The sequence below is a fragment of the Podarcis vaucheri genome, assembly GCF_965113315.1.
Source record: "Podarcis vaucheri genome assembly, chromosome: 6".
In the NCBI taxonomy this organism is placed as follows: domain Eukaryota; kingdom Metazoa; phylum Chordata; class Lepidosauria; order Squamata; family Lacertidae; genus Podarcis; species Podarcis vaucheri.
Genome location: NC_138764.1, coordinates 18058303 through 18076593, shown reverse-complemented (window position 1 = coordinate 18076593; position 18291 = coordinate 18058303). Strand labels below are relative to the sequence as shown.

Below are 18291 nucleotides of genomic sequence, written 5' to 3'. Positions count from 1 at the left end.
CACCTCACCCTTGAAACCTGCAAAAATTATCAGCGGGTTATCTTTAACCCTTTTCACCACAGCCCACCCCCCAACCTCCCATTTAGGGATAATAGGTGACTGGTTTATAAAGGCCTACTCTTCATGCCAGGTTCTGCTATGAATCCAGATGGCCCCTTAGATGGGTTACATATAAAAGCATCTATCACTTCTGCCTGGAAAAGGGGAATCATAGTAGGGCAAACTCAGCCTGTTCAGTGGGCATCATAGGAGCCTACGCCTAAGGGCAAAGGTCCCTTCACTACCCCCAATATTTGAGGTGGCCACCCTCCAACCCCCAGCTGATGGGCATTCAAATTGTGTGCATGCACCATATCATGTGATCAGTTTTGCAGGGTGGGGCTTACCTGCCCCCCCCCCATTTTATTCAAGGCGGCACCCCGGTGGGCATAGAATGTGGAGTGTCTGGGGAGGGGAGCAGAGAAAGAGAAAACTGAAGGGAAGACTAAATGTTAATGGCTGAAGCCCTCCTGGACTGGCACACTGAACAGACACACTCCACGTCTCAGTGCACACCACAGATGCGCATAGATGATCATGATGATGATGATTTAGATTTGTAGCTGACCCTTCATCCCAAAATCCCAGGGCGGTTCACAGCAGAAAAATACAAAATGAGAATACAAAATACACCATAAAACAAAAACATAGAATGGAGAATACAGTGGTACCTCAGGTTAAGTACTTAATTCGTTCCGGAGGTCCATTCTTAAGCTGATACTGTTCTTAACCTGGCACCACTTTAGCTAATGGGGCCTCCCACTGCTGCCGCGCCGCTGCCATGTAATTTCTGTTCTCATCCTGAAGCAAAAGTTATTAACCCGAGGTACTATTTCTGGGTCAGCGGAGTCTGTAACCTGAAGTGTATGTAACCCGAGGTACCACTGTACCACACTTTCAACCAGTTCGTTGTCTAGGTGCAGTACATCAAGGCTGGAATGAATGCAGGCAGACAAGTTTCATGGATAGCAAAATAGATTTCAATTTCTGTAGTACAGTGTAGATCACATAATCCCTTGCAAGTAAAAGAATAGGTCATAACAGACAGTTCGATACAATACAAAGGACAGCAGCTCAAGAACACAAAAAACTTGCATTTCCCCTATGTGCCTATGCTAGTATATAGCACTCACTCCTTTGCACTCTTAGAACATGTCAGAAATGCACTTTAGGGCGGCTGAGAGAAAAGCTCCAGATTATAGACTACACAGTGAGCAGTCAGCAATATAGGGGTATTGTTTTTCACAATGAGACAGTCCCTCCTTCTGTGGCTCTAAGCACACCCCCCCCCCCAAGGCTGTCTCACAAAGTAAACCAGTGTTTTCAGTGGAGCAGCATGATCATTGCAAGCCAACACCCTCTCTAGCTTCTTCAACACAAACTGCATTTGCCCTCCAAATCGCTGCAGTAATCCTCAGTGAGGAATGCAAGAAACCTAAAACTGGACATGTAGCAAAGGGCAGCATTTCGCTGCTTATAAAAATTTAATCCACATAGCACTGTGGGGATCCCCCTGATCAAAACTGGGAGCCTATTGTTAAAGCTCCCCAGCCCTATGCCACAATTCCAATCCGCATTGGGGCTCGACAGATGCTATTTATTTTCAAAAGAACTAATTGCATAAACAGCATCAGGTCCACTTGTGTCCTTAGCTAGAGAGCAGGAACCCCTGAAGACACTGGTTCTGGATAAAATGGGAATGATACAGCCCTTAGTAGCAGACACCACCCACTTTTCCCATAGCTAAAGACAGTTTCCCTTGAAAAAGTCTGCAGTCGTTTTAACACACTAGCCCAACTTGTTGTCATTGTTTAAAAGACAAGCATCTTCTGGCCTTGACGCGGAGGGATATCCCAAAGGGTGTCAGACCTTAAGATGGCAAGTCCAGGAACGCGGTTTCACATAGTCAAGGAAAGTGGGCTATAAAACACAAGAGGAACAGTAATGTTAGGCAGGAAATGCTGGGCACTTTCACTTCTGTAGAGTTATCCGTTAGCCATGTGAACAAATGCCAGTGATGAAACCAAAGTGTTGCTGTCTCTCAAGCCTGGGCAGCCACCCAACTTGCAGTAGCCAATCTAGGCAATTAGAAGTGGGGTGGGGGTGGGGAAAGGCTTGCCTTTCCCTGTAAGACCCCCAAATTGGCTTTTCTTTGGGTCAGCTTCACCCAGACGCTTTAACTCTCTGAATGGCAGGTCTTCCAGGTCAAGCAGAACTGCTGTCTGTAATCCTGAAACTACAATCCTACTTGGCTCCAGCTACTATGAGGCCTCGACAGTCCCAGAACCAGCCCCAGGGGGTTATGCATATGCATGTGGGCTGATCTGGCACTGCATATTAAATAAGGAAAGATAGTGGGCACCGCATATTAAATGTGGCAAAGATGTAGTGAATTCTCTCTGTTTGAACCCAGGAGATCCAAAGGTGGCAGCTGAATCAGAGAACACAGCAAGTAGAATGAAGAAACCACTGTGCTCCACTAAGGCCTCTCACTCTTTTCCATTACCTTCCTCTCCCTCCCTTCTTTACTGCCCCCCTTCCATCCTCTGAGAACCTTTTGCTTTCACCTCTCCAGAAAGGCAGAAACTCGCTCAGAGCTTTACAGTATTCATATAAAAAGACATGGAGGAAGTTCCAAAGGTGTTTTTTCCTGACCCTGCTGCTTGTTATTCTTCTTAGAAAGAAACCTCTACGGTAGCTATTCTGGGCAGAATGCAACCTTCCAAAAATCTGGTTTTTGAATTTTACGTTCACATCTTAGGCCTTGAATGAAGTCCAGAATAGCAGCTCAGCTCTGTTCCTCTTATTTCCATTGACAAGTGGTATACTCACATTTTTCAAAGGGCAGTGCTTATGGGCATTCCATTCCAGGCTGTAGAGGTAATGTATCATAGTTATACCAAGCCCAAGCGTAAGCCACAGGATCACCGTCCAAATGGGGCCTTTCCGACGGTCGCTGAGAATGAAGTTGAAAAACGCTGACGGAAGAAAATTAAAATGCACTCAAAATTCCTGTTAAGGACACCAGCAGCATTCTTTCCTTGATCCCCAGTTAGCAAAGTGTCCGTATCAGTATGACACGTTGTACCTCTTTCCATAGAAATAAATGGCTCTCAATGGTTTTTTGGAGTTTCAGTGGAAAAGAGACAGGGCTTTCCCTTTAAATCACACAGAAAAATCAGTGGGCCACCTTCTCATATGAAACAAAGTTGGCTATATGATAGGAGAAATACTTGTCCACCATGACAGATGGTTGATACTGCCAGTGCCAAACAGGGGGAAAGAGCACCTCTTTTCAGGTTGCAAGCTGAAGACCTCCAAGGATCATCTCAGAAGTCTTTGAGAAAGCCGCATATTACAGTCTGGAGCATTATCAGAACTTCTTCCTCAGCCAAACCAAGGAAGTCCTCCCTCCTACTCTGGCCATGATCAGTCTCAGAAAATGGAGATTTAACTAGGGTCAGGAGAGGCTTCTAGGTTTAGAGGGAGCAAATGGTAAGGCAGGCTGCAACACAAGCCCCTTGCATCTTAGAACATTAAGTATAGATGGCAACTAAAAGCTAATCCTCAGAATTTACAGAAACTGCTGCTGCCGGGAGGTATATTTGGAAAGGTAAACTAAAGGGACCCCTAACCGTTAGGTCCAGTCATGGACGACTCTGGGGTTGCGTGCTCATCCTGCTCTATAGGCCAAGGGAGCCAGCGTACAGCTTCCGGGTCATGTGGCCAGCTTGACTAAGCCGCTTCTGGCGAACCAGAGCAGCGCACGGAAACGCCGTTTACCTTCCCGCCAGAGCGGTACCTTACCTATTTATCTACTTGCAGTTTGATGTGCTTTCGAACAGCTAGGTTGGCAGGAGCAGGGACCGAGCAATGGGAGCTCACCCCGTCACGGGGATGCAAACTGCCGACCTTCTGATCAGCAAGCCCTAGGCTGTGTGATTTAGACCATAGCGCCACCCGCATCCCGTTATATTTGGTACTTACTTCCAAAACCCATGTAGAAGAAGAACAATACTGGATAGAAGAAACCAAAGCTCATCGCCAGGATGTATTCATGCACAACAGCAGAAAGAGTGAAGACTGACAGCATAGCGACTGCTTTGAATTTCTTCCCAAATAACTGGTGGTGAGAGAGAGACACAGACAAATAAGGGGAAGGGTGACTCTCTGATAGGTGAATGTATCAGACAATATCCATTTTTCAAAAACAACAGTGAACAGCTTGTGATAACCACCCTTAAATTGCCCATTCACATTTATTGCACAGGGAGGGTTGTCTCCAGTGGTGGCCTTGCTCTATCAAAAGGACTTTTACTTGCACAAGGCAGGGCAGCTCATTTTTGCTGATCCCTCCTACTCAATGGAGCCCCACAAACACTTAACGTGAGAGCTGGAACAGTGTGGGATATGGCATAGAGGGGTGAAATTAGTGGTAGACTGGTAAAAAAAAAGTGACTTCCCAAATACTGGATATAAACCAGACTGCATAAGTACAAGCTTCTCTCTTTCCACCTTCTGTCAGATCTCTGTATGGGTAAAGTGACTAGGCATTTTACATGTTGTGTAATTCACCTTTACATTAGAACTTTAATAAAATCATTTTGTGGGGGAAATGTAAAGATCTCTGCCATTCCATTTAAAAAATGTCTTTCTTTTAGAGCTGAAGCAAGGGGGTGCGTTAAAAGATGGTTGCTTACCCAAAGGACATCTCTGTATGCATAGTAATACAGCCAGTCATGCACAACCACATTCCAGGTTCGGAAATACCTTGCATAAGATGTAGAATTCCACCAGTCCTGTAAGAGAGGATCAGGGAAGTAAAAAGAGCAGAGACCTTAGAGACAGTGTTTAAAACTGCAGGATCAAAGTGCCAAGTGCATTCCTGCTACTCAAGTGTTTTAGAGCATGTCAGTGTTTGTAAAAAGCAAAACAAGGTTCTGACCTCCCTTTGTTGCCTCAGCCTGGTCCTCGGACCCTTGTCGGCATAAAAGAGTCCACGAGAAAAGTATCCTTGCAGAGTACTTTCTGCTTTTATTATTAAAAGTCTTTCTGCAAAAGCGACTGACCAACTGTACACACATCAACACTACCAGCTTTCACTAACTAACTAACTAACTAACTAACCAACAAAACCAACCCAACACCAAACTAACATTTCTCACTCTCTATATACAACTCGGTGCAGGCCGCTGACTCCTGCTGACCCAGCTTTTTTAAGCATTAAAGAAACAGCGGCCAATTTTTAGCCGTGACACCCCTTCTGTTTCTTAAATGCAAAAAAACCCAACAGAAACAATACATACATACATTATATACATAAACCCAGTTTTGTCATCAATTCATTATGACATGTTGCTGGCAAAGGCTTGGTAAATAAATCAGCAATATTATGTTGTGATTGACAATACTTCAGTTTGATTAACACATTCTGTACACAATCTCTAACATTTCCATGACGGATAGCAATATGTTTTGATGTGGATTTCATTATTTCTGAGCCTGCTAATGCAATGCACGATTGGCTATCTTCATACACTTGGATAGGCAAATCTACTTTACAATCTAGATCTTTTAGTATCTGTATAAACCACATGATTTCATTGCATGCTAGCGACAGGCTCCCATATTCTGCCTCACAGGATGAGGTCGCAACAAATCCTTGTTTCTTTGCCCTCCATCCAATTATGGAATTGGCAAACATCATAACCATTCCACTTGTAGATTTTCTAATAGTTACACAGCTTCCCCAGTCCGCATCAACAGATACTTCTAGTTTTTCGTCTTGTGCACTAGATATCTTCAAACATACATTTAATGTCCCCTTTAGATGTCTGATAACCCTTTTCAAAGCACACCAATCGGCAGTACTGGGTTTAGATACATGTTGGCTCAGAACATTTGTAGCACATGCAATGTCTGGCCTTGACCACTGGCTTAAATATAACAGTGATCCTATTTTTGAGTAATACAACTCAGGCAGATCTAATTCATCATCACACACTGTCTTTGGGAAATCTGGTGTCATGGGAGTCTGAACCGGCTTGCAGTTTTCTATGCCAAACTGCTCTATCAAATGAAGAATTTTCTCTTTCTGGCTCAATAGAAAGCTTCCATCAGCTTCCTGCCTTATTTCTACTCCCAAGTAATTGCTTACAGGCCCTAAGGCTTTAAGCTTAAACCTCTTTTCCAGTTGACGTGTGAGCTTCTGGATTTCATCTGTGGAACTCCCTGCTACAAGCAAATCATTAACAAAGACTAAGAGCATTAGATATTTGTTGCCTGTTCCCCTGGTGTACAGGCATGGATCAGCCACACTTCTTTTAAAACCAAGTTTTACAAGGGCTTCATTTAAACACTGGTTCCAACACCTTCCACTTTGTTTGAGACCATAGACAGCCTTTTTCAAACACCAGACTGCAGCATTCCCCTCTTCAAACCCAGGGGGTTGTCTCATTAACACTTCATGGTCTAAATTTGCATGCAGATATGCAGCATCAACATCAAAATGGTGCACTGCTAGTTGTCTTACAGCAGCAATGGAAAGCATTAAATGAAAATTTTCACTCTTTACAGTGGGAGAAAACACTTCATCATAACTCTCCCCTTTAATCTGAGTGAACCCTCTGGCTACTAATCTGGCTCGAAAATGTGGTTCCCCAGATGCAAGGGTTTTCCTTTTATAAACCCTTCAGTCTTCTGTGGAAAAGGACCTATCATGTCACAATGGACAAGTTCTAAAACCTCTTTAGATACTCTGTCACTTTTAGAAGCCACAGGCTTCCTCTTAGATTTGGCCATTTTACATACATTGCAATCTAGGAAACAGTTACAGTTATTTACTCTTAGGTTCTTGCACACCTTTTGCATCTCTGAAAGCACACAGAAATTTGTGTGACCCAGTTTCCAGTGCAGTTCATGTACACACCCCTTATGAACTGGCAAATTATCCTGAACCACCTGGGCTGCTTTAACAGGCTTGTCCTGCATTACATATAACCCATTTTCCATCTTTGCGTGGCCGCATACCTGAGTTCCATTCTTTATCAGAAAACCATCCTGCGTGAACTTAACACTATACCCTGCTTTAATCAAACAGCTTACAGACAGTAAGCGACTGACCAACTGTACACCCATCAACACTACCAGCTTTCACTAACCAACCAACCAACCCAACACCAAACGAACATTTCTCAGTCTCTATATACAACTTGGTGCAGGCCGCTGACTCATGCTGACCCAGCTTTTTTAAGCATTAAAGAAACAGCGGCCAATTTTTAGCCGTGACAGAGCAATTGGCAATACAATCTCTATGAACATCTGGTGTACTGTTGCAATGTATAACTGAAATTCCCCAAGAGCTCATTTGCAGGCGTTAAATCCTAACCTCCTCCTTCCCAAACAGCCACCCGGAGAATAAGTCACTGGTGTCCCAGTATTTGTAGCTACACTAGGTCTCCAAGGCTCAGATCCAAAATGATCAGAGCTAAATCAAATGTGACATTTTCTCTACATAAACACTAATTCAATGTGGGGGGGGGGTAACCTGCAAACCACATTCAGAAAAGAGAAATATAGAAGGTAGTTGAAATTCAGAGGCCTTTTCTATCACTGTCCTCTAAACTGCTCAAACTAATCATTAATGGCCCCAAGTGGAAGCAGCAGCAGGATCAGAACACACATTTGTATGATCCCTTGGAATTATTCATTTATTTAACAACATGTATATATATACTGCTTGACTACAAATAGAACCTCTGAGCATTATACATAAGGCATTAAAATTGCCAATAAAAGTTTAAAACATCAGATAAAATCAGCAGATAAGCTAAAACATATTAAGACACATTTCAATTTCTACATGTCTGGATAGGCAAAATGTTTTTAGCAGGTGCCAAAAGGAATATAGCAACACTTTATTGCGGACGTTTAAAGATGCCAGTATAAAGGAAAATATAATGAAAATGATGCATAGATCGTTGTACAATGTTTGGATAAAATACAAAGATCTTTTAGAAAGGAAGATGCCCAGATGGCTTTCACCAATGGAGGCGAAGGCCCAGAAAAAGTTAAACACGGAAATCAAATGGTTGAGATACTCAGATTTATTATTGGAGGATAATGAAGGATACAAACTAAAACCATTTGATCAAGTTAAAGATAAGTTAAATTGGCTACACTACCTCCAGATTAATGAATTGTATAAACTAGATAAGAAAAATGGTTTTGCTTCTGAAAAATCCAAGTTGGAGACGGAGTTGCTGGAATCTAAAGTTAAAAATCTGTCTAAAATGCTGGAATAATACCTTCAATGTAAAATAGCAGAGATATGAGAATAATATACGCGATAAGAATGTGATGTATATACCAGCTACCAGGAGAGAGGGAAGTCAAGACTCGGCAGAGTCAAAGGGACGTTGTTGTTTAGTTGTTTAGTCGTGTCCGACTCTTCGTGACCCCATGGACCAGAGCACACCAGGCACTTCTGTCTTCCACTGGCTCCCGCAGTTCGGTCAAACTCATGCCGGTAGCTTCAATAACACTATCCAACCATCTCATCCTCTGTCGTCCCCTTCTCCTTGTGCCCTCCATCTTTCCCAACATCAGGGTCTTTTCTTTTTTCTTTTTTAATATGATATTTATTGAAAATTTTTGAAATTACAAAGAAAAAACAAAGCAGAAAAAGAAAATAGAAAAAACAAAGAAAAAACAAACCACCTCAAACAATACAAATTCAAAAAAACAAAAATACACCGCAAACAAACAAAAATAAATCCATCATTCTCAAATCCTCAACTCTCATTACCTTCTTTCTTTGACCTCCTCCTCCTCCCTTTTTTTGTATCCTGGTTAATAATTATGCAGCAAATCCTTTCCATATTTCATAGTATTCTGTCATTACGTTACCTTAATCTATTTTCATCTTATCTTATATAGAACCTTAAACACTTAAAACTTAAATCTTATTTTTACCGACTTCTCACAACCATAATATTCTTACCTAATTCTTTAAACATTTTTACTAGAGCCAAATAATTTTGTTACAACATTTTTCTAACATTCATCAATTTTATACAACAATCCTGATAATAAAAAGAGAAATAAAAACAATCCAATCTTCATCCAGCGTCCCTTTCTCCTGGTCCCAGGTTTTGTCAGTCCTTTTTATCCCATTGATCTAGCGCATTAACCTGGCAACCTTATATCCGAGGCCCTTAAATCTCTTCCATGTCCCTTTCACAGCTCTTCTTCATATTCTCCTTTCACTCGTGGGAACTCCAGCTTGGTGATGTTTTTGACCCTTTTCAACAAATCAGCCCCTTTTCCATAGTCCAGACTCAACTCCATGTGGTATTTAAGAAGATGTTTCAGAATCCCTCCAAAATTGAGAGCCCCCACAGCTCCAAACATCTCACGGCCCACCAACATCAGGGTCTTTTCCAGGGAGTCTTCTCTTCTCATGAAGTGGCCAGAGTATTGGAGTCTCAGCTTCAGGATCTGTCCTTCCAGTGAGCACTCAGGGCTGATTTCCTTCAGAATGGATAGGTTGGATCTTCTTGCAGTCCACGGGACTCTCAAGAGTCTCCTCCAGCACCAGAATTCAAAAGCATCAATACTTTGGTGATCAGCCTTCTTTATGGTCCAGGTTTCACTTCCATACATCACTACTGGGAAAACCATAGCTTTTACTATACGGACCTTTGTCGGCAAGGTGATGTCTCTACTTTTTAAGATGCTGTCTAGGTTTGTCATTGCTTTTCTCCCAAGAAGCAGGCGTCTTTTAATTTCGTGCTGCTGTCACCATCTGCAGTGATCATGGAGCCCAAGAAAGTAAAATCTCTCACTGCCTCCATTTCTTCCCCTTCTATTTGCCAGGAGGTGATGGGACCAGTGGCCATGATCTTCATTTTTTTGATGCTGAGCTTCAGACCATATTTTGCGCTCTCCTCTTTCACCCTCATTAAAAGGTTCTTTAATTCCTCCTCACTTTCTGCCATCAAGGTTGTGTCATCTGCATATCTGAGGTTGTTGATATTTCTTCCGCCAATCTTAATTCCGGCTAGGGATTCATCCAGCCCAGCTTTTCGCATGATGAATTCTGCATATAAGTTAAATAAGCAGGGAGACAATATACAGCCTTGTCGTATTCCTTTCCTAATTTTGAACCAATCAGTTGTTCCATATCCAGTTCTAACTGTAGCTTCTTGTTCCACATAGAGATTTCTCAGGAGACAGATGAGGTGATCAGGCACTCCCATTTCTTTAAGAACTTGCCATAGTTTGTTGCGGTCAACACAGTCAAAGGCTTTTGCATAGTCAATGAAGCAGAAGTAGATGTCTTTCTGGAACTCTCTAGCTTTCTCCATTATCCAGCGCATGTTTGCAATTTGGTCTCTGGTTCCTCTGCCTCTTCTAAATCCAGCTTGCACTTCTGGGAGTTCTCGGTCCACGTACTGCTTGAGCCTTCCTTGTAGAATTTTAAGCATAACCTTGCTAGCGTGTGAAATGAGTGCTATTGTGCGGTAGTTGGAGCATTCTTTGGCACTGCCCTTCTTTGGGATTGGGATGTAGACTGATCTTCTCTAGTCCTCTGGCCACTGCTGAGTTTTCCAAACTTGCTGGCATATTGAGTGTAGCACCTTAACAGCATCATCTTTTAAAATTTTAAATACCGTATTTTTCGCCCTATAGGACGCACTTTCCCCCCTCCAAAAATGAAGGGGAAATCTGGGTGCGTCCTATGGGGCGAATGCAGGCTTTCACTGAAGCTTGGAGAGCGAGAGGGGCGGTGTGCACCGACCCCTCTCGCTCTCCAGGCTTCAGGAAGACATCCACAGACTAGGCTGTCTAGGCTGCGGATAGTAGCCTGCCGCCCGGCGTGATGGGTGCCCTGAAGCAGAGCGCCCCTCGTGCCGGGCAGACATCCGCAGCGTGGGGAGCCCTGCAGGAGTTCCCCGCAGGGCTCCCCACGCTGTGGATAGCAGCCTGCCGCCCGGCAGGCAGGGCGCGCCGAAGCAGAGTGCCCCGCACGCCGGGCAGACATCGGCCAGCCCCACAAGCTCGGGGGACAGCAGGGAGGCGCAGCACTGCCATCCTGCTGTTCCTCGACCTGGTTCGGTTTCCCCGACCTGGTTTGGGGGGGGAAATAAAGGGGAAAAAAATCATTTATTTCCCTCCCAAAAAGCTAGGTGTGTCCTATGGGACGGAGCGTCCTATGGGACGAAAAATACGGTAGTTCAGCTGGAATACCATCACTTCCACTGGCCTTGTTATTTGCAGTGCTTTCTAAGGCCCATTTGACTTCACTCTCCAGGATGTCTGGCTCAAGGTCAGCAACCACACTATCTGGGGTGTACGAGACATCCATATCTTTCTGGTATAATTTTGTGTATTCTTGCCACCTCTTCTTGATGTCTTCTGCTTCTGTTAGGTCCTTACCACTTTGTCAAAGGGACTATATTGTGATAATTAGAATTGTTGGGAAAAGATTATATAAAGAAAATAATAAAAATTTATCTGGGGAAAAAATCTGTCTAAAATGTATAAGTTACTGTTGGAGTGGCATACAAAGGATGAACAAGTTAAATCAGTAATGATAGATTGGGCAAGAGATGTAGGACATAACATAATGTTTGAGGATTGGGGAAGATTGTGGAAGAAAGGGGTTAAGTTCACTGTATGTACAATGTTATAGGAGAATATAATGAAAATGATGTGTAGATGGTATTTGACCCCTGTTAAATTAGCAAAGATATATCATAATTGTGATAATTTATGTTGGAAATGTAAAGAAAAAGAAGGAACTTTTTATCACATGTGGTGGACCTGTCCCAAGGTGAAAGACTTCTGAGAAAAGATTTATAATGAATTGGAAAAAAATGTTGAAATATACATTTATAAAGAAACCAGAGGCCTTTCTTCTTGGAATAATAAATTATTTTTGTATGCCACAACTGCCACTCGAATTTTATTAGTGAAAAAGTGAAAACGCAAGAATTACCTACGATGGAAGAATGGCAGATGAGGAGTTTTCGGAGCTAGCCGACCTAACTGGAAGAGTCCGTGACCAGACAGAGGAGGTGTATCAGGAAGAATGGACAAAATTTAATGATTATTTAGTTAAATATATAAAATTAAATTCATTAGAAATAGCTTGCAGATATTTAATTGGCTTAGGATTTCATGTAAGTTAATGTTTAAATTCATTAGAAATAGCTTGCAGATATTTAATTGGCTTAGGATTTCATGTAAGTTAAGTGATGAATCAATATGTTTAATTTTAAAACAATTAACAATGTTAATAAGTGTAATTTTAATAAGATTATGATCCATGTTTATTTGTTTTGTTTATAATTTTGTGAAAATCAATAAAATCTTTATATAAAAAAATAAAATAAAGGCGCCAGTATATGCCAACACTAAAAGAAGGCTGCAGGTGAGTTCTGCTAAATAATTTATAGAGTGGACATACTTTTCTTCCATGACGCCATACCCAAAACTATTTACATGTTTAAAAGTCACAGCAAGGTTAAAATTCTATCCAAAAAGCCCAGTAACACAACACATAGCAACAAATGCTTTTGAATCAGGAATGTCAACAGAAAAAAAGGCACAGGCTCCCTTTTTAACCAGAGGTAAAGGAATGTATTAACAGGTTGTCCAGAAAACTGATGGTATCTGATCGGCCTCTCTAGGCAGGAGAAACCTCATCAATGGCAAAATGACTCTCTCTCTCTCTTGACATTTCTAGCAAAAGGAGGGTTCCACGAACCAAGGTACACTAAAACTGATAGCAAATACTTCTTTGCGTGTTGTGTTTTGTGCATGTGTGAGTGAGAGAGAGAGATATCATGAGCCTTGCACATCAATTACCTTGTAGAACATTCTGTCAGCAAAGCGCAGCATCTCGGCAAAAGCATTCAGCCAGCAGTGAAGGAGTAAAAAAAATAAGATTAATGTCGACAATAAATCTGTGGAGCAATGAAGAAAACATGTATTTCAGGCAAATTTATTTCAATCATGTGGAGGGGAAAATGGCTTGCCCTCCCCCCTCTGTATTGGCTCTAGAATAGTAAACACTTGAAATAGAAGCAATGAAAGTATTGATTGACCTTGCTTAGGACAATATCTGAGGATGTTTGCTCTTGACCATTTGCTAATAGTGTTGGGCAAAGGTTTGTTGATCTTATGCCACATATAAAGGTACCCCTGCCCGTACGGGCCAGTCGTGTCCGACTCTGGGGTTGCGTGCTCATCTCGCTTAAGAGGCCGGGAGCCGGCGCCGTCCGAAAACACTTCCGGGTCACGTGGCCAGCGTGACGAAGCTGCATCTGGCGAGCCAGCACCAGCGCAGCACACGGAAACGCTGTTTCCCTTCCCGCTATAAAGCGGTACCTATTTATCTACTTGCACTTAAGGGTGCTTTCGAACTGCTAGGTTGGCAGGAGCTGGGACCGAAGATGGGAGCTCACCCGGCCGCGGGGATTCGAACCGCCGACCTTACGATCAGCAAGTCCTAGGCACTGAGGTTTTACCCACAGCGCCACCCGCGTATATGCCACATATACTGTACTGCAAAAGCTCTGTGAGGTGCAAATGGCAGCAAATAAGCTAGCAAGGATAAGAAATGGGCTTAGCAATAAAGATCATTAAAGATTGTTAATGTGTAAATGTAAAGCTATGCATTTTAGTTGCTTTGGTCATATTTGCTAAGGTATTAGTTAGCTTGAACCTTTATATACCATATTTTTCGCTCTATAAGACGCACCAGACAACAAGACACAACTAGTTTTTGGAGGAGGAAAACAAGAAAAAATATATTCTGAATTTCAGAAGCCAGAACAGCAAGAGGGATCGCTGCGCAGTGAAAGCAGCAATCCCTCTTGCTGTTCTGGCTGCTGGGATAGCTGCGCAGCCTGCATTCGCTCCATAAGACGCACACACACATTTCTCCTTACTTTTTAGGATGGAAAAAGTGAGTCTTATAGAGCAAAAAAATACGGTATATAAATAGAAGACGTATAATGTTGTGCTTCTGTTTTCAGGCCACGAACTGAGCAAGCAGACTTTCCCATCTCTCGGGGGGGGGGGACTCCATGAGGAATTTAAAAGATAAAAAATGAGTTTACCAAAAACAAACAAGCAAACAAAACTGGAGCCTTTCTGCTAGGGATTATATGGTTAGAAATCCTAATAATAATAATAATAATAATAATAATAATAATAATAATTTATTATTTGTACCCCGCCCATCTGGCTGGGTTTCCCCAGCCACTCTGGGCAGCTTCCATAGAAACCAAAAAAACACTAAAATATCATACATTAAAAACTTCCCTGAACAGGGCTGCCTTAAGATGTCTTCTGAATGTCAGGTAGTTGTTTATCATTTTGACATCTGATGGGAGGGCGTTCCACAGGGCGGGTGCCACTACCGAAAAGGCCCTCTGCCTGGTTCCCTGTAGCTTTGTTTCTCACAATGAGGGAACCACCAGAAGGCCCTCGGCGCTGGACCTCAGCGTCCGGGCAGAACGATGGGGGTGGAGACGCTCCTTCAGGTATATTGGGCCGAGGCCGTTTAGGGCTCTAAAGGTCAACACCAGCACTTTGAATTGTGCTCGGAAACGTACTGGGAGCCAATGTAGGTCTTTCAAGACCGGTGTTATGTGGTCTCGGCGGCTGCCCCCAGTCACCAGTCTAGCTGCCGCAATCTGGATTAGCTGTAGTTTCCGAGTCACCTTCAAAGGTAGCCCCACGTAGAGCGCATTGCAGTAGTCCAAGCGGGAGATAACTAGAGCATGCACCACTCTGGCGAGACAGTCCACGGGCAGGTAGGGTCTCAGCCTGCGTACCAGGTGGAGTTGGTAGACAGCTGCCCTGGATACAGAATTAACCTGCGCCTCCATGGACAGCTGTGAGTCCAAAATGACTCCCAGGCTACGCACCTGGTCCTTCAGGGGCACAGTTACCCCATTCAGGACCAGGGAGTCCTCCACACCAGCCCGCCCCCTGTCCACCCAAAACAGTACTTCTGTCTTGTCAGGATTCAACTTCAATCCATTAGCCGCCATCCATCCTCCAACCGCCTCCAGGCACTCACACAGGACCTTCACCGCCTTCACTGGTTCTGATTTGAAAGAGAGGTAGAGCTGGGTATCATCTGCATATTGATGGACACCCAGTCCAAATCCCCTGATGATCTCTCCCAGCGGCTTCATATAGATGTTAAAAAGCATGGGGGAGAGGACGGAACCCTGAGGCACCCCACAAGTGAGGGCTCAAGGGTCTGAACACTCATCCCCCAACACCACTTTCTGAACACGACCCAGGAGGAAGGAGCGAAACCACTGTATAACAGTGCCCCCAGCTCCCAACCCCTCTAGACGGTCCAGAAGGATGTTATGGTGAGAGATCCAGCAGAATCAGGAAACAACTCTCACCTTTGTCCCTAGCTCGCCGGAGATCATCAACCAGTGCGACCAAGGCGGTTTCAGTCCCATGATGAGGCCTGAACCCCGATTGGAAGGGATCCAAATGGTCCGCATCCTCCAGGCGTGCCTGGAGTTGTTCAGCAACCATACGCTCAATCACCTTGCCCAAGAATGGAAGATTTGAGACTGGGCGATAGTTGGCCATACTGGCTGGGTCTAAAGATGGTTTTTTAAGAAGCGGTTTAATGACCGCCTCTTTCAGCAGATCTGGGAATGTTCCCTCACAGAGGGAAGCATTCACCACCCCGCAGAGCCCATCGCTCAGCCCTTCCCGGCTTGCTTTTATTAGCCAGGATGGGCAAGGATCAAGGAGACAGGTGGTTGGTTTCACGCGTCCAAGCAGCCTGTCCACATCCTCGGGGGGTAACGGATTGAAATTGATTCCATGCAACTTGACCAGACAGAGCTCCAGCACTCTCCCGCCCCAGCCCTGCTCTCACAGTGGTGTCTAGCTCCTTCCGAATATGAGTGATTTTATCTGCGAAAAACTTTGCAAAATCGTTGCAGGAGATCTTGGGGTCTTTACAAGGCCCCGGTGGTAAAGGTGGTTCCGTTAAATTGCGGACCACCTGAAAGAGTCTCCTGCTACTATTTTCTGCAGATGCAATAGAGGCAGTGAAGAAAGTCTTCTTCGCCGTCGCTATCGCCACTTGGTAGGCTCGACGTTGAGCTCTAACCTGTGTCCGGTCAGATTCAGAGTGAGTTTTCTGCCACTGGCGCTCTAGCCGTCTCAGCGATTGTTTCATCGCCCTCAGCTCCAGGGAAAGCCATGGGGCTGTCCGGGCTCCATGCAATCGGAGAGGGCGCTTCGGAGCCAGACAGTCGATAGCCCTGGTTAACTCCGCATTCCAGTGGGCCACCAGGGAATCAGCTGAAAGGCCATCAACATGGGATAAAGCATCCCCTAGCACTCTCTGGAAACCATTTGGATCCATTAAGTGGCGGGGGCGGACCATCCGAATTGGTCCCACCTCCCTGCAGAGGGGAAGGGTCGCGGAGAAGTCAAATTGCACCAGGTAGTGATCTGACCATGGCACTTCTTTGGTTTCACTTTTACTTAGTGTCAGATCACCCACGTCACTAGAGGTGAATACCAGGTCTAAGGCATGTCCATGACTATGAGTTGGGCCCAACTTATTCAGGGACAGCCCCATGGAGGCCATGCTTTCCACGAAGTCCCAAGCGGCCCCTTGTAAGGTCGTGTCGGCGTGGATGTAAAAATCCCCTAGGACAACCAAACTAGGTGTCTCCAGGAGAACATCCGCCACGACCTGAAGCAGCTCGGACAGGGAATCCTTGGTGCAGCGGGGAGGTCGGTACACCAAAAGGAATCCTGTACTGCCCCTATAGCCCAACTTCCAGAACATACACTCAGAAAACTGGGTCTTCCCAGTAGGACGCCTGGTGCAAACTAATGACTTCCTAAAAATCACTGCAACCCCCCTCCCCGCCCACATGACCTGGGTTGCTGTGCGTAAGAGAAACCTGGCGGACAAGCAGCGGCAAGAACAGGCCCATCTGCTTCATCCAACCAAGTCTCTGTTACACATGCCAGGTCAAATCCTCCATCCACAATCAGGTCGTGGATGGCAGTGGTTTTATTCATCATTGACCTGGCATTACACAGCAACACCTTCAGGTTATGTGGGTTTCCCCTGTTGATTCCAGTATCCATCCGGTCAAGGCCAGACCCGGAGGCAGGGATAGTCTTCAAACAACGACTAAACCTGCCTCCTCGGTAATGACATGGTCTGGTCTTAGCGTAACTCCACCTCCTGCCCATGATCACCGAGATCGGATGTCCCAGTGCTCCCCCCCCCCCCCGTGGAACTTGTCCCAGCCATCGTGTTGGCTGGGGCCTCACTCCCAGGCAGCCCTGATCCCGCCCCTTAAAAACAAAACACAAACTATACAGAACCAATAAAACAACAGAAAGCTAAAACAGAACAATTATACTAAAATTAATCCCCAACCAAATATCCATTACACCCACCCACCCCCAACAAGAGAAAAAAGGGGGGAAAAAGAAATACAAATTTAAATTGCCACCGACTGCTTGAGGACATTTTAAAACACATTGGAACAGGGAAGCAATTGCAGAACACTTCCCAGCTTCCCCAAAAGTTTGTTCCAAATAAGGGCCTGGGCCACGCCCCCTGGGCCAGTTGGAGAAGGTCTTGGAAGGGAGCAGGCCCTGCAGTCCTCACTCAGCCGATGGTCCGAGGCCTCCCCGCAGCAGGAGTCCCTTTATAGCTGGGAGAAAGGGCCTGGGCCACGCCCCCTGGGCCAGGTTAAGGATGGTTAAGTTGTTTATGTATGTAACTACAGCAGCTAGGATTCGTTATGCTCAGAAATGGAAAGATAAAGAAGTCCTTACTAAAGAGGAATGGATAACACTGGTCAACAACAAATTTGTTGTCTGCGTTTTTTCAGTTGATTTAGGATGAATCTGATGTGCTGAATCCAAAAATCACATTGGTTTTGCTCAATCAGGTCAAGTTTTTGAGCTATGGCCACATGTCTTTTTTTACGTTTTTGTTCACATGTACGCTTGTGTGGAGCATTTTAGAAGAAGTTGGTGGGGGTAAAATGCCATGTCGAATAATTGTTTTGATTGGAAATGATTATTTTAATGACAAGAAGTATTCAGGTCTGATAGTTCTGGGTGATTATGTCGAAAGGGATCAGTTTGAAGTCATAAAACCTCAAAATCTTCCATAAATTGGTGCGGCAAAGCTTAAAGTTGGGGGATCAAAACTAAGTT

General features: G+C 44.4%; 1 protein-coding gene across 3 annotated transcripts in view; it reads right to left on the bottom strand.

Moving 5' to 3' along the window:
• Positions 1 to 1817: 1817 nt before the first annotated feature.
• Positions 1818 to 18291, bottom strand: part of LOC309533848 (sterol O-acyltransferase 1-like) — a 69160-nt gene continuing 52686 nt past the window's right edge. For all 3 annotated transcript variants that reach the window (XM_082225500.1, XM_082225498.1, XM_082225499.1), the window contains exons 12-16: positions 12913 to 13010; positions 4740 to 4838; positions 4027 to 4162; positions 2872 to 3017; positions 1818 to 1959 (exon numbers count right to left, since the gene is read on the bottom strand). In XM_082225500.1, the coding sequence (XP_082081626.1) occupies positions 1903 to 1959; positions 2872 to 3017; positions 4027 to 4162; positions 4740 to 4838; positions 12913 to 13010 (536 nt within the window). In that variant the 3' untranslated portion in view covers positions 1818 to 1902. The remainder of the gene's footprint in view (positions 1960 to 2871; positions 3018 to 4026; positions 4163 to 4739; positions 4839 to 12912; positions 13011 to 18291) is intronic.